The sequence below is a fragment of the Psammomys obesus genome, unplaced genomic scaffold, assembly GCF_907164565.1.
Source record: "Psammomys obesus unplaced genomic scaffold, mPsaObe1.curated_primary_1811, whole genome shotgun sequence".
Taxonomy (NCBI): domain Eukaryota; kingdom Metazoa; phylum Chordata; class Mammalia; order Rodentia; family Muridae; genus Psammomys; species Psammomys obesus.
This window is the reverse complement of record NW_026587382.1, coordinates 646,478-661,032: the sequence shown is the minus strand read 5'-3', so window position 1 is coordinate 661,032 and position 14,555 is coordinate 646,478. Positions and strand designations below refer to the sequence as shown.

General features: G+C 42.6%; 1 protein-coding gene across 16 annotated transcripts in view; it reads right to left on the bottom strand.

Moving 5' to 3' along the window:
* Window positions 1–14,555, bottom strand: part of LOC129673853 (myomegalin-like) — a 186,673-nt gene that overhangs the window by 56,452 nt on the left and 115,666 nt on the right. For all 16 annotated transcript variants that reach the window (XM_055603703.1, XM_055603690.1, XM_055603691.1 and 13 more), the window contains 9 exons: window positions 7,599–7,730; window positions 6,168–6,287; window positions 5,850–5,942; window positions 5,529–5,741; window positions 4,120–4,278; window positions 3,248–3,361; window positions 2,940–3,077; window positions 2,047–2,226; window positions 866–1,060 (listed from right to left, as the gene is read on the bottom strand). In XM_055603703.1, the coding sequence (XP_055459678.1) occupies window positions 866–1,060; window positions 2,047–2,226; window positions 2,940–3,077; window positions 3,248–3,361; window positions 4,120–4,278; window positions 5,529–5,741; window positions 5,850–5,942; window positions 6,168–6,287; window positions 7,599–7,730 (1,344 nt within the window). The remainder of the gene's footprint in view (window positions 1–865; window positions 1,061–2,046; window positions 2,227–2,939; window positions 3,078–3,247; window positions 3,362–4,119; window positions 4,279–5,528; window positions 5,742–5,849; window positions 5,943–6,167; window positions 6,288–7,598; window positions 7,731–14,555) is intronic.

The following is a 14,555-nucleotide window of genomic DNA, read 5'->3' as shown; positions in this document are numbered from 1 at the left end:
ATAGATAGATAGATAGATAGATAGATAGATAGATAGATAGATAGATAAAGTGCTTTTAAAATAATGTGCATTGTTATTTTAAGATTCATATATCCTTTATTATCCTGATATTACTTTTTCTCATAATGGCCCTCAAAAAACAATTGTTTCCACCTAACATCAGTTGGATTTTTTTTCAAGAATTAGGAGAAAATATGGGACCAGATGGCTGAGTGGGTAACAGCTGCTGGCTGACGCTTGCACGCCAAATGGTGGAGGGATAGAACTGATGACCAAAACGTATTCTCTGGCCTCTGCACATGCACCAGGATACATGCTCCCCCACAGATAAGGAAGTAAAGTAAACACTTTACATCTTAAAAGAGAAAATAGGAACTGCATGTGGTGCTACACACCTGTAAACCCAACATTCTACAGGCTGAGGCAGGAGGATTGCTAATTTGAGCTTGGACTATGTAGTGTGTTCCAGACCAGTCTGGGCTATATCTGTTTCAGAGGGGCGGGAAAGAGAGAATGAATATGTTGGGTGTAGCTTCTCCCATATCTTAGTTGGAAAGATAAACTATCACTCAAGTCTTGATAACTTAGATAATAATATTTCATAATTCCATTCCCCTTTCTCTCATTCTCTCAAAACAATAAGAGAAAACTAAAATAATAGATACATTATTTTCTAAGCTGATTTCCAGACGAAATATTCAAAACCATTTCATTCTTACTGATGAAGAACTGTGGTTCTTAAATTGAAGAAAAGAAACGGAGTAAACTGTAAGATGAGCGATCCCAAGTGAACCGCTTCAGATGCTCCCTGCCTGCCGAGCATCAGCGTTTCCTGGGCTCTGTCCGCCTTCGCTTCAGTGCTAACCTGGCTTTCCTGCTCCCTGGTGCTCACGGACTGGAGCAGCGCCTGCACCTCCATTTCATGCTCCACCGCTTGTTTATTCCGGTCACTCAGAAGGTCCTGCAGCATCCTCTCTTTGCGCTGCAGGCGCTGGCACAGTTCCTCAGCGATTTCACTCTGACCAGGTCCGAGTTTACAGAGCAATGTTGCGCTGAGATCCTAATGTGAAAGGGATGGTGTGAGTTTCTGGAGGACAGAATTTTCTCTACCGCACATCACAGCACCCATCGTAAAGGAGTTATAAGATTCTTAGGAACAGTACAATGTCTTATCATTTTTTTTCCCCCAAACCTAGCATAGGCCCATGACTTAGAAGGCTGGAAACACATACTCAGTGAAATAGTAACAATACAGAGACACCCCTAGATGGCAGCCTGTGCAATAATTTCTGAAGTAAGTAGTTTTCCGTATGCTCGGGCACACAACTGTTAGTGTCGGGTCGAGCAAAAGGACACTCGGCTCACTTAATTCCTCTGCAGTGTAACTTCAGAGAGGGGGTGAAAAGGCATGGGCTAAAAGGAATGATGCCTCCGCAAGGTCTGCACCTCTGAGTCTCAAGCAGGAGGCTGCAAGCCTGAAGCCAGACTGTATATAAAGCAAGACCCTGTCTGGGAAAAATAAAAGAGGATCAAGGAAAGTATATTCATAGGGAGAGTGATGGCACCAGAGCCCCTAGTCTACAAAGAAATATAGCGTATGGTGCTTAAAACCGTGGAGCCACACGGACTGGACTGAAGTAGCCAAGCCTCTCTGCTGTGCTGCTTTGACGAGTTACTTAACCGCAAACATCTAGGTCTTTGCTTGGAAAGCAGAGTATGCCCCCATGAACTTGTGAGGATTCGCTAAGTTAATTTCCATTAAGCTCTTAAAGCAGAGCCCCACCCAGCAAGCACATTGTAACTATTATAATACGGGTCAGTTATAATGCAGACATGTTTTCAGATCTAATTAATTCTCATATAGCTTCTCTGAGAATGATGACGTGTTAAATTTATAGTTGTAAAAAGAATTCCCAGGGAAAGGTAGCTACTCTCCCAGGCACAGATTGTAATTATAGACTTGGGTCGCTGGCTCCTCAGGCCTCAAGACTTCTAACTGAGCCTGAGCCTCCCTTAGCCAATGCCTGCGGGTTAGGGAGGCCTTGCCTCCACTTCTTTGTTCCTGTCGTGCAGAGATGTCTGCAGCTGCTGGATGATGCTCTCCTGCTCTTTCTGCCAATGGCCAAACTTGGTTTCCGATTCTTCTTTCAGCCACTGGAGGTTTTGACAGGTGGCAGTTAGCTGTTCCACTTCCAGGCTTTTGGCCCTCAGGAGACTCTCCATACTCTACAGGGACACACACAGCCAATGTAAGCCAAAGGGCCACCCCACTCTCCTCAGGATGAGAAATCAGCCCCACCTTTAACTGAGACCCATGTGCCCCTTTTTGTGAGAGGAAGAAGCACAGAATGTCACACTGGTATTTTCTCTTTAAAAATCTGGTTTGTGGAGGGGTAAATATAGATTGCATGATAAAATAGGCCTGTGAGATGAATAATTTCTCTGGCAGAAAAGTGAGTGCTGTCTTTAAGAACGGACAGAGGGCAGCTACACAGGATCTAAAGTATGCAGAGACGCTAAATGTATATTGTAAGAAAACAAGCAGTTATAGAATAGATGCATTGACACCCACGAGGGAAATACAATATAAAGTATGTGTGCACACATTACCCCAGCCATGCTCAGAGAAGAGCGTGTGTGTGAACCCACTTAGTGGACAAGGATGAGAAGTTACAACAGTGAAAAGGGCCATCACCTCCACTACTCCCCCTGTAAGGCTACAACGTAAAAGTGACAGAAGTGCTCCGAGCCTCCCTTTCTGATCGGCAGTGTGTGTGTGGGGAGGTGGGGGGGTGAGTGGATGCGACTTTCCTCTGGGTTTTAATTTTATTTTCCTTTCAAAGCGAATACTCTGGGACTCAGAGGACAGTGCAGGGGCTGGCACTGGAGGCCTGGAAGGCAACGGGAGGCAGGCGGAGTGAGCTGGATTTGGCTCTTACTTGCATGGTGGCTTCATTGGCAGACAGGACACTCCGCAGTCTCTCTAAGTCGTGATCTCGCTCTCTCACAGAGAGATGAAGCTGCCGCAGCTCCTTGTCCTTTTCTTCTAGAGCAGAGAACTTATCATCTATGACCCGCTGCAAGGAAAGTAAGGCTCCTAAGTGCTGGAGGGTTCACTAAACTATCACTTTTGGTCAGTGAGATCCCAGATGAAGAGAGCAGAAAAACGGAGGCCCCCAAAGCAGTCATCTGGACACCAGTTGCGGCTAGGACAACCCGCAGTGCAGTGGGGGGACTGGCTGCGTACCTCTAGAGCCACAGCTCGGTCTTGTATTCGTTGCCGCAGTTTCTCAAGCAACATCTCGTTTGTCTCTAGAGTTTTGTCTGAGTTATCGCGATACTGTAGGAGCTCCTGAAGTTCCTAATGAGATAAAAGTACTTTTCTTTATGGCTGTGGGCTGAGTCTCTTCATTTTTCCAAGGAACTTGTTATTTAGCACACACACACACAAAGTTGGAGATAACAGACATGTAAATTGTTAACACTTCTGCAACAAACAGACTAGCAGGTGAGCCAACATGCTCAGGGAAACGCAGAAGACACACCGCCTGGCTTTTCCTAAAGGTGTCGATAAAGACCTCACAAAAGACTGAGCTCAGCCTGGTGGCTCACCCACCTGTTATCCCAACACTGAGGAGGCAAAGGCAGGTGGATCTCTGTAAGCTGGAGGCCAGCCTGGTCTACATAGCAACAGGTCACCCAGGGCCACATAGTCAGACCCACCTCAGAACAAAACCAAACCCCCAGCAACAAAAAGATATTTCCCAAATAAAGACGTGGCGTGGGTACAACTGTGAGGGAGTGGGAACTATATACAACGATATGTAAAAATTATACGCTCGGAAAGTAAGAGCTTCAGTGTCCCCAAAGCTTAGTAGGTGGCAGAACTGATCACACTTCTTAGTGTGCTATTTTCCCCTGAAGTCTGTAGCAAACAGGTCTTCGGTTTGCTGAATACTGCCTACGCTACATTTGCGCAGTTATTTACCTGCTGGGTAGCCTGCTGCTCGAGTGTATTTTTCTATTCATTGTATGTGTTTCCAATTTTACCGTTCACACTTGGAGCATGAGGCAGGCGTCTGAGAGCTCTGGAAGCCTGGCGGTCATCTTTGAGCTCACCTGAACCAGTTGCTCTTTGTGACTTAGGCTGCTGTTTAGGTGTTGAACAGTCTGCTCCTGGGCTCGAATCTCACTGTATTTTTCTGCCTCCAAAACATGAAGCTGCTGGTTCTTAGTCTGCAATTCTCCTTGGAGGTGTCGCAAAGCTCTTCGTAACTCCTGGGAAAAAATACATCCCCCTTTTAAAGTCTTAACACTTTCAATACAAGCTGGGCATGATGGCAACTGTCCATAATTCCAGCCACTGAGAACCCAAGGACAGAAGGATCTAAAATTCAAGGCCAGCCTAGACAACATAGTTTGATCCCACCCCCAAAACAAAACAGGCAGATAGAAATATATAGAGTAGCAGAAAATGCCATTATTTAAATTGATATAGAAAATGTATAAAGAATACAAATGAAATAGGCTATCAAAGCTTATGAAAATTATAGAATAGAAAGTAAATTTCATATCTGGTTTAAGAGAATAGCTCTATAGTCTACTAAGTGAGGTCTTCACTCTAACCCTGAATCCTTTCCTCGGCTCAATGGGTTCTATCACCTTCCTCCCTAAAGAACTTAGCTTCTTAATTTGCATTATCACCCCAACCCTGCAAAAATACCTGACATTTTAATATTTCTAAAGAAAATTCAGGGCTCATTAATAATTAATCATAATAACAATTAATTTCTGAACTACTAAAATAGGAGACAGCCCACACAAAAAGATCTTTAAAATGAAGAAAAAGAAAAAAAAGAAGAAGGAGGAGGAACCAACCAGAAAGCATGTGCTCCATAACAAGATAGAGCAACTTTTTAAGGATGGTATAATACTTAAATTACATTGCTAATTACGCATGTAAATACCCTTCCTTACTTTACCCAATGCCTTTTCCATTTAATTAACTAATTAGTTAATTATTTGTTTGTGGTGTGCCTGGTGTGCATATATGGAGGTCAAAGGACAACTGTCAGGAACTGGTTCTCTCCTTCCAAGTTCCGGGGTAGGAAGGCTTCTGAGGCAAGCATTTTTTCACTTGCTGAGCCATCTCACCAGCCCACCAGCTCACTTTATCCTTTCAAAGTAACCTCAGCTATCTCCTCTGACTTTTTTCCTCAGTCCCTCCTAGACGTTGCTATGGAAACATAAACCTGTGTCTTTGGCAGTATTTACCCTATTGACATTATGACAATGACTGCCTCTCCTACGAAATGGTAAGTCACTTAACTATAAGTAACTTAAAAAACAGAGCCTCTGATATTCACCTCTGAATTTCCAGGACACAATCTGATCATCTGGCACATGAGCCAGAGGCAACAAACACTGACCAAATTAGACTAAGCAAATGACTCAAGGGCTCGGGTTCAGCACAAACTGTCCTGTGGGCAAAGTCAGAATCCGGAGCAATAAAATGTTTAATGATTTACCTGGTTGTGCTTCCAAGCAGCTTCCTTCTGTTGTTCTCTCTCCTGTGCTGCAGCCTCTACAAACTGCATGCATCGCTTGCCATCAGCCAGTTGGCGTTCTTTCTGGCGCACCAGCCTCTGGAGCTTCTGTATTTCAAGCTGGCTGCAGAATAGAGCACTCTGAAGATCCAGCAGGGCCACCTGTTGCTGAGCAGGGCCGATGCCCTCTGAGGTCTGGAAAGGGAAGATGCATAATCACTATCCTAAGGAGGAACACATGAGCCCCCCCGAGACAACTATGAAACCCAGGCTGACTCAGCTCTGCCTATGGCCCTCACGTACATGAAGTTGTCCAAGCTGGCTCTGGTGCAGCATTTCTCGAAGCTTTGCCATTGTGTCGTTTTGACCTTCAATCACCTGGTACAGCTCCTCTGTCTGACATGAGAGAAGGATAGCGTGCTAATGTTAACAAACCACACATAAATTACACTGTCTCTTCTGTGAGTAACAGAACCATTCCAAAACACCTGCCTAGTGGACAGTTTCCCACCATAAGATTTGCTGGTCTGACAACAATGACTGCTACAAAATACAGAGTGCCTATCTCCTTCCACAGCATGAACTGCTTCCCCATGGGCCTGCGATTACGTAGCAGCTTACCTCACTTTCCCTGCTTTTTAGTGTTTCCTTGAGGCTTTGAATTGTCGTATCTTGCTTCTGAGATGACTCATGGGCAGATTTTAGCTCACAGCTCATTTCATTCAACTTCTCCTGAAGACTCTGAATTCAGCAGAAAATCTCCTATTAGCGCCATGACGACTTTTTACCTGAAGAGCCATCAAACTATACTACACATCTCAGGTTTAAGGAATGACTTAGGGCATACTGCTTTATTTCTTTTTCCGCGCACGGTAACCGTGAGAGTCTGAATATGAAAAGAGGCAGAAACTATGCAACGCTTCCCTCAATGCCAAGTTCTCATGCTCTGCACATTCTTCATGTCAACAGCTATAGTATATTCTCTTGGCCCCCTCAAGGAATGCCTGCTATTTACTATAGGACAGTTTACTATAAGAGTATAACTAAGCGGGAGTGGTGGCGCACACCTGTGATCCCAGCACTGTGGGAGGCAAAGGCAGGTGATCTCTGTGAGTTAGAGGCCAGCCTGGTCTACAGAGGGAGTCCTGGACAGCCAAGGCTACACAGAGAAACCCTGTCTCGAAAACAAAACACCCCAAAAACCAACCAACCAAACAAACAAACAAACAAACAAGAAGTATAACTAGGCCAGATATTCAGGAGCTTCCTTGGGATAACGGCCTTGTAAGTAAACATTAAAATCCATAAGCTAGCTGGGTGCAGTGGTGCACGCCTATAATCCCAGCACTCTGGGGCGAAGAGGCAAGCAGATTGCTGAAGTTCAAGGCCAGCCTGGTCTACAAAGGGAATCCAGGACAGCAAAGGCTACACAGAGAAACCCTGTCTTGAAACAAACAAACAAACAAACAAAAATCCATGAGCTATATAGGGGTAAAAAGTTACACTAAAAAATCAAAAGCACAAACTTCCTGTTTCAGAACCTTACTGCAGAGTTAGAGATTACATGGAAGGTCTAACCTCACTCCTAAAAGGCATCAAAAATTGTGATATGTGTGAAACAAGCTAAAATCCTGCCCGATAAGGAACAAAGGAAAGGGTTGAGCAAGCTTTGAGGACCTGAGTTTGAGCCCCAGCTGCCACATAAAAAGCCAGGCTTGGAGGTGTGAGCTTAGAAGCCTGAGAATGTGGAAACAGATGGATCCCTGGGCTTGATTTTTAAGCCCTGCCAGACAAAAAGACTGTCTCCAAAAATACCTCAAGGGAGGTAGTTCCTGAGGAACAATACCTAAAAATGACTGTTAGTCAGTGTACGAGCGTGCACGTGTGCACGCGTGCACGTGTGCACGCGCGCACGCACACACACACAAGGAAGTAAAGATAAAAGTGTAGAACTATACTTTAGAATGAACTATTCGGTAGAGAACTCACAGTTTTCAACCCCCAAGTCCTACTCTCGGTGATGGAGTTGGCCTAGAGCCGGTTCTGACCTACCTTGTTGGTGGCCTCTGTTTGCTGGATTTTGTCCTGGAGTTCTGCCAGGTGGGAATCAGACACAGACGGCTGGGTTATAGGGGCTTCATTTGAGTCGAGCTTTTGTTGCTTGTGTACCTCTTTAGGCATGGGCTACAGAAGGCAACAGGAAAGACAAACACACTGAGTAAATGCAGCCACAATGCGTCTGATTTTCACGTTCAAACTGGGCCTCCTTTTTCAGAGAGCTGGAACCATAGTTGCAGCGCAGGTGGCCAGGTGTCTTCCCACTGACAGCCCTGTCACTTGTAAAGAATGCTACTTCACTGCCATCCACACCTTCTCCCTTACCACTCCCTACCCACTCACACAAACACGACTTTGTCAGGTAAAGCACGTAACTCAGAACTTAAAGAGAAGGGAGGCTTAATAAAGCATAGAGTAACAACCAGATATATGCTTTATTCTGTGTTTAACCAGGAGATTAATGAAGGCATGAAAGGATCAAAGTTATATTCCAATTTACCTGTCCCACAACAGGCCTGTTTGTGCTGTTGAAAAACCCGGTAGACTTTTTTTTTTTTTTAATACTGGCCATACATTAGAGAACAGCATTTCTGGTCAACAAATTTCCTTAATTTGTACTGCAGTCAATAAGAGATGCCCTTGTCCTCATGAAATACATGTGGCTGTATCTAGAGTAAATGACTTGTTTGGAAGTTATAAAAATGGCGTGCCCAGATACAGGGGTTAAAAGGCAAAATGTGACAAAATAGGAACACTCAATAAATACAGGTGAGGTCATGAGCATAGTGTGAATGAGGTCAAAGTGCACCTGAAGACCAGGAGGGGCTAAAACAGTGGCTACCTGAGGAACCCACCCACGGTGGCCTCACACCCTCCCTCCCTCTGCTAGCCCCTCTCTCCTCTGGAAAACCAAAGAACTCTATTCATGGTTCTCTTTTCCTCACACTTCCAGTGCTTCTCCCCTTCCAGGGCCTGGGGTAATGGCTGACTCTACCTATCACCGCTTCTAACTATAAAACACAGGGTCTGTGGGGAGTATATGCAGATAAATACTTAGTTCTGGCTCCCAACAGTCTTGGTCTACTGAGGAAATGGAAATGGTCATATTTGGAGACTATTCATTTTGACAGGTCATATAAAAAAGGCTCTTGGCAGAGACATAATTTATCTAGATCTAAAATGAGGAATGAGATCTTCAAAGCTGGCTATGATGAGTAAGAAGGAAGTTCAAGATAAAAGGGAGGAATGGGTGGAGCTAATGGATATAAAATATCAACTTTTTTACCTTTATAGGTAGAATGATCTTATAACTGACCACTCACAGTGAGTCATCATCAATTTCTTTCTCTCTCTCTGAGACAGGTTCTCATAACCCAGTCTGACCTCAAAATTACAATCATGCTTCAGCTTCCCAACTCTAAGATTACAAGCCTGCATCACCACACTCAGCTTCAAACCATTGCTAAGAATGAAAGGGGTGCAATAAATTCCATTAGGAAAAGCAGGTACAAATAAGGATGTCTCATTACCTTATTTATAAGCCCACAGATATTTCTGAGCAGTTCATTGAAAGGTTACTTTGTCCCCACTAAATGGATTGATAAAACAAAAATCTTAAACTTCTAAAAGGTAAGATGATTAAAGAGTTACTAAAACATAGTCTCAAACAAAAACAAATGGCAGGAAATAAAACCAGCCATGAGAGTTCTGAGAGCTGATGGAATGACTCATAAAAGCACTCAGGCTTCTGACAGCATCCCCTAGAAGCTGGACTTCAATGCCTGCTTTTACAAGAAAGGGGAGTGAAATGAGCTCATTCACTCTGGTTACGCCTCTTGCTTATCAGTAGGGCCCGTTAACTTCATCTACTCCCTCAATACAGATCTGTTGAGCATTACTAGCAGACACTAAGTTGGAGAAAAAAATACTGTTACAGGACAAAAGTGACTACTCTTGAAGCAGAATTTACAGCACTTGGGTCTGGTGGCTACAGGATAAATAGGGAAATGCAGAGCATCACCTAGCAGCAAGTCCTGTGCAGGGACATTGGAGAGTGGAGAGTATTACAGAGAATTGGTGACTGTTACTATATATCAACTAGAGGAAGGCTCCCTTTGAGACAGTATCCAAATAGACCTCTGAAGGGGAAGTAGACAGTCTTGCTAAAGGCAAAAGAAGACAATTGGGTTGGCAAGAACAGCTGATGGAACGTGAGCCTGGGAAAAGAAAGGCCTAAATATCCAGGAGAAATAGTGTGTGCCACCACATGTGTCATTTTTAACTGTCTCATATCTTCAATGAATAAAGTAAAAAAAAAAAAAAAGTGAACTTAGTTTTGACAATTTGTTTCAGCAAATATATCTAAAACATTACAAATATGATCGATATAAAAATAAGATATTATGTTTTTAAGTATTTAAAATCTGAGGTCTATTTTATACACAGTGCACATTTCAACTCAGACTAGCCACATTGCGAGTGTGAAAGAGGGATTGAGGCAGGCCTTACTAGAACACACTGGACAAAGGGAGAGTAACAGAATCAAGTGTTAAGGGAGCTACAGCCCAGGTCTTACAGTCCTGTACAGCATGGATAATCAAGCTGGACTGATCTAAACTGGCAAGAGAACTGTCTGTAGTGTTTTAAGTACTCACTTTTTTGTTTTTGTTTTGGTGGTTCTGGGTATCAAACCCAAGGCCCTGTGCAGCTAAGTCTCCAGCCCCGACTGTGACTGCAGTGTTTTCTAACAGAAAAACGATCATATTTAAATTTTTTTAAAAAGCTCACTCCAGCTAATCCGTAATGATGGACAGTAAGAGCAGTGTCAGATGAGAGATCAGAATGCAGGCGAAAGGGGGCTGGATTGTAAAGACAGCCGTGGAAGAACTAGGTGGATGGATCTGGTACAGTTAATGTCCTGTTGCTGCTCCAGACAATTGGACGCAGGAAAAGAAGCAAGGAGGATGACTCCCAGAAATACTTGAGATATTTGTTGTGACTACAAGAAGTCTTCCCCAAAGCAATGTGAATTATGTCACATGCATAGCATTACAGATGACTGAAATAGATACACTTCTAATGGACAAATAAAACTGTCAGTGATTCAATGGTAAAGCAGCCTCTCTGAGACCTGGCTTTGTGTTTCCTCCGTGTAAAATAACTGTTCAGTAACATCCACTACAAATTTGAACTCTCAACCACAGCGAGCAGAGTTAAAGCAACTTAACTCCAGGGCTAATAAGACAGTCCAGCTCTAAGGCATGTTTACCTGGCATGCCCAGGACCTCAGGCTCAGACCCCAAATCTAGTGTGGGTATCAAGGAACAGATTCAACATTGAAGTGGCAGGAAGGTAGTCCTATTTATTCGCTTTAACTCAGAGAACGTAGAACTCTGAAGGAAGCAACAGACTAACCAGTTGCCCCAATTCCAGTTTATGTACAAGGAAATGGAAAGCCACAAAAGGCAAGCTGAGATATTCAAGTCACAAAACAAAACAAAAAACAAACAAACAAAAAAACAAGCAAACAAAAAAACAAGCAAAAAAAAGAAAAACAAAAAACAAAAAAAAACAAAAAACAAGAAGTGTCCAGGGAAAACTAAGTTGCAGTTCAGTTGGTGACACAGCTTTTATTACTATAGACTCATTGCTCACCATAATATCAGGAACATTTTAGGGAGCAAACGTTTGTGCTTAATGAATAAGACCAATAAAAACAAAGCAGAACCATAACAGGCCTGGCTCCTACCTACTTCCCCATTTAACATTCTAACCCTTCAGCAGCCCTCTGAGGAGCAAAACCATTGTATGTGTGTGTGGATAAGCACATGTTTATATTCACATATATGTGGTTTCTCTACCTATACATACATAAACACAAGGGCATATGAGTGGCAAACTTTAAAGCAGAAAGCCATAGGCAAGGAATCTGCATCTCATGTGAACTGTCTCAGTGTGAGTCACAGGAAACTTTGGATTTTGTAAATGACTTATTTAAAACATGGGAGGTGCTCGTTTCTCCCTTCATCATTTATTCCTTTACAGCAGAGAAAATGCCTTTTCAGAGAAGCCCAAAGGGCATTTAGTAAGTTCCTCTGAGTCAGGAATGTGCAGTAAAGTTCTTGCGCAGTACGAAGGACACAACAAGCTAAGGGTCCTGGGAAACATCTATCCAGGCAGAAGTCAGCGATCCTTAGCTTAGTAGCATTAGGGTGACCACCAGATACGTGGCTTCCAAGGCCAGGACCTAACCACAGTGTCCTTTCAGATTACTCAAGTCAGGCTGAGTGTGCATGCTTTAGCAATCTGAAAAGGAGAGCTGAGTCCAGGCCCAGCGCTATACAGCACAAGGCTAAACAGCAGTGTTTTGACCTCTGCATCAGCAGCACTTTTCCTGCCATGCTCTAATCCTTACAACAGTGAGTCACAGATCTCAAACTGCTATCATTTTCTAGCCTACTGTTAATCAGCAGAGACAAACAAGAACCACCAGCTAATATAATATTAAAGGTCTAACCTCTGACTAGTATTTAATGTCTACATTTTCCAAAGGGCCTGATCTGCCTAAATATACAGCTAAGGTGTAAGTGGGACAAATTCAGCCCCCCTCCATAAAAAACAGACCTTGACATTTTAAGGTTTGAAGCAAAGGTGTGCTCTTTGAATTTAGACAGACAGGAGCCTGGTGGCTCAGTGCTCTATGAACTGCTGTTTACTAGAAGACCACACCCCCCCTACCGTGGCTTTTCTACTTCAGGCCCAGATGATAAAGAAGGAAATTACTACCCAGAACAAGACCCGAAACTTTCCAGGATATAAACTGAAGAGCCTGGGTCTTCAGGCATAAAGTCCACAGAAGGTAAATAAATGATCTGCATAGTATCAGTAAGCAAGATAAATATACTGTTGCTGTTTACCTTAATATATGGACGAAGGAAGGGGCTGGGTTGGGAGGGAACCAAAGCCCTCAGGAAGACTCTTCAGGCTGATGTACAATACACATACAAGGGGTTAAGTAGAGGATTAAACAAAAGAATCAAAATGACTAAACAGATCAGCTTTTCAGGTGTCCTTCCTATTGTAGGAAAAATTTTGCTTTCAAGGCTCTTGTATCTGCAATCCAAAACAAACAAACAAACAAAAACCCTACCAAAAAATGCATTTTTAAAATTCTACCTACATGTGCTCAGAAAAATAGGTAAAACTGATCTGCCCTTGTCCCATCTGGCTTTGGTTCTATGCAACAGCACAACAGCTATTAAGGAGATTAAAAGCCAATCAGACTTAATCAATTAGATTAAGGTGCAGAATAAAATACATATTTTGATTACAAACACTTTGAGCTCAGGGAAACTATTTTTCCCTGCATCTTAAGTTATTAGAGGAAACATAGTAATCAAATACTCTTTCCTGAAGCTAAATGTCATTTTTCTCTCACCTCCCAATTCTTCATATTAAGTCATGTGACAACAGAAAGGTCATATCCACTAATTTACAGCTCTAACATCCACAGTTACGGTAAAAGGGATTTGAACTAAGAATACAATTACCATAATTTACACACTTATTCGGTTTTCTTTCCAGAAACCCTGAAAAATCCTCCTGGAATATCTGAGATACAGAAAGTGGGTTCTTGGCTTAAAATAGGTCAAGGTAATTAAATGCACAGAATTAAAAGGTCTTGGCTGGAACCAGTGAGGGCTCTTACTTAAACAAGAACTTTCTAACATTCTTAATCAGGGGTGCTCTTGAAAATCTTTCATAACTCCAAAACTGGCTGAGTCCAGGCAACATACCAAAAAATACTTTTCAATTAAACGTGGGGTGAAAAAAAAACTCTCATTTTCCATGGAATCTTCTGGTCTTCAGCTTGCTGTAGTATTGGCCATGGCTGAGAGAAGAAAACAACTTACTTCCCCATCGTCACCTGCCTACTTTCAGATATCATCTGAGATTTGTATAAGTGTTTAATTTGTAGCATCTATTGCCTAGTCACAGAAACACTGCTTGGGCCAAACAGAGCTGGGAGGCTCCACTGGGAAAAAGAAAGGACCTACCCAAGAACTGTGGATACAATGTTCAACATCCACACAAATGAAAGCATTGGGAGTCTGGGGGGATTTGTTTGTTTTTGCTTTTTTTTTATACTACTATCATATGTGCTGTTTCTGATAATTTCTTACGCTTTCTGCTAACGTTCTTATTAGTTTATAAACTTTACATGCAGCCTAACTATGCCTCACAAATCCCGTTTAATTGGAATCTCAACTTCATTCATTACCAGACCATACACTTCTGGACTCCTGTTGACTGAGGACCAAGCTTCCCCCGTAACATCTAGGCTGTCTACCTTTGCAATGGTACCACTACAGAAATTATATGAAATGGAATGTGCCGGATGTTTCACAAAGTTAACTGAATCTAGCATTTAATGTTGCTATGGAAACAAAGTAACATCTCCCAAGTCCCCGGAAATAGTGAATTTAAAAGGGTGTTGTGAAATCAGTTGGATGGTCATGAACAGCTCAAATTAAGTTCACTGCCATTCTCCAGGCATTAAGAAGGTCAAGAGTACAATGAGTAAGTCACTCCTTACTAACAAATATCTTCTAGTAGCAGTCAGTAGAAAAGCTGCCTATACAGTTTTCACCTTAACTTTGTGAGTGACAACATTTGAATTCCCAAGTATTTTCCATGATCAAGTCACCATTAGCTCTCAGATGATCATCAGTTATAACAAACACTGCCCAGATATTCTTCCTAATGCTTTTCTGAAGGATTAATAGGTTTCATCAAGACCCTCTAATCATTTTGAGGCATCTGGGGGATGAAAAGCTTAATGCTCCAGGGAGAACTTGCCAGGTACCTAACTCTCTTACAGAAAGACAATGGAAGATATCATCCACAAATCTAAAAGCAAAAATGGCAAAAAAAAAAAAAAAAAAAAAAAAA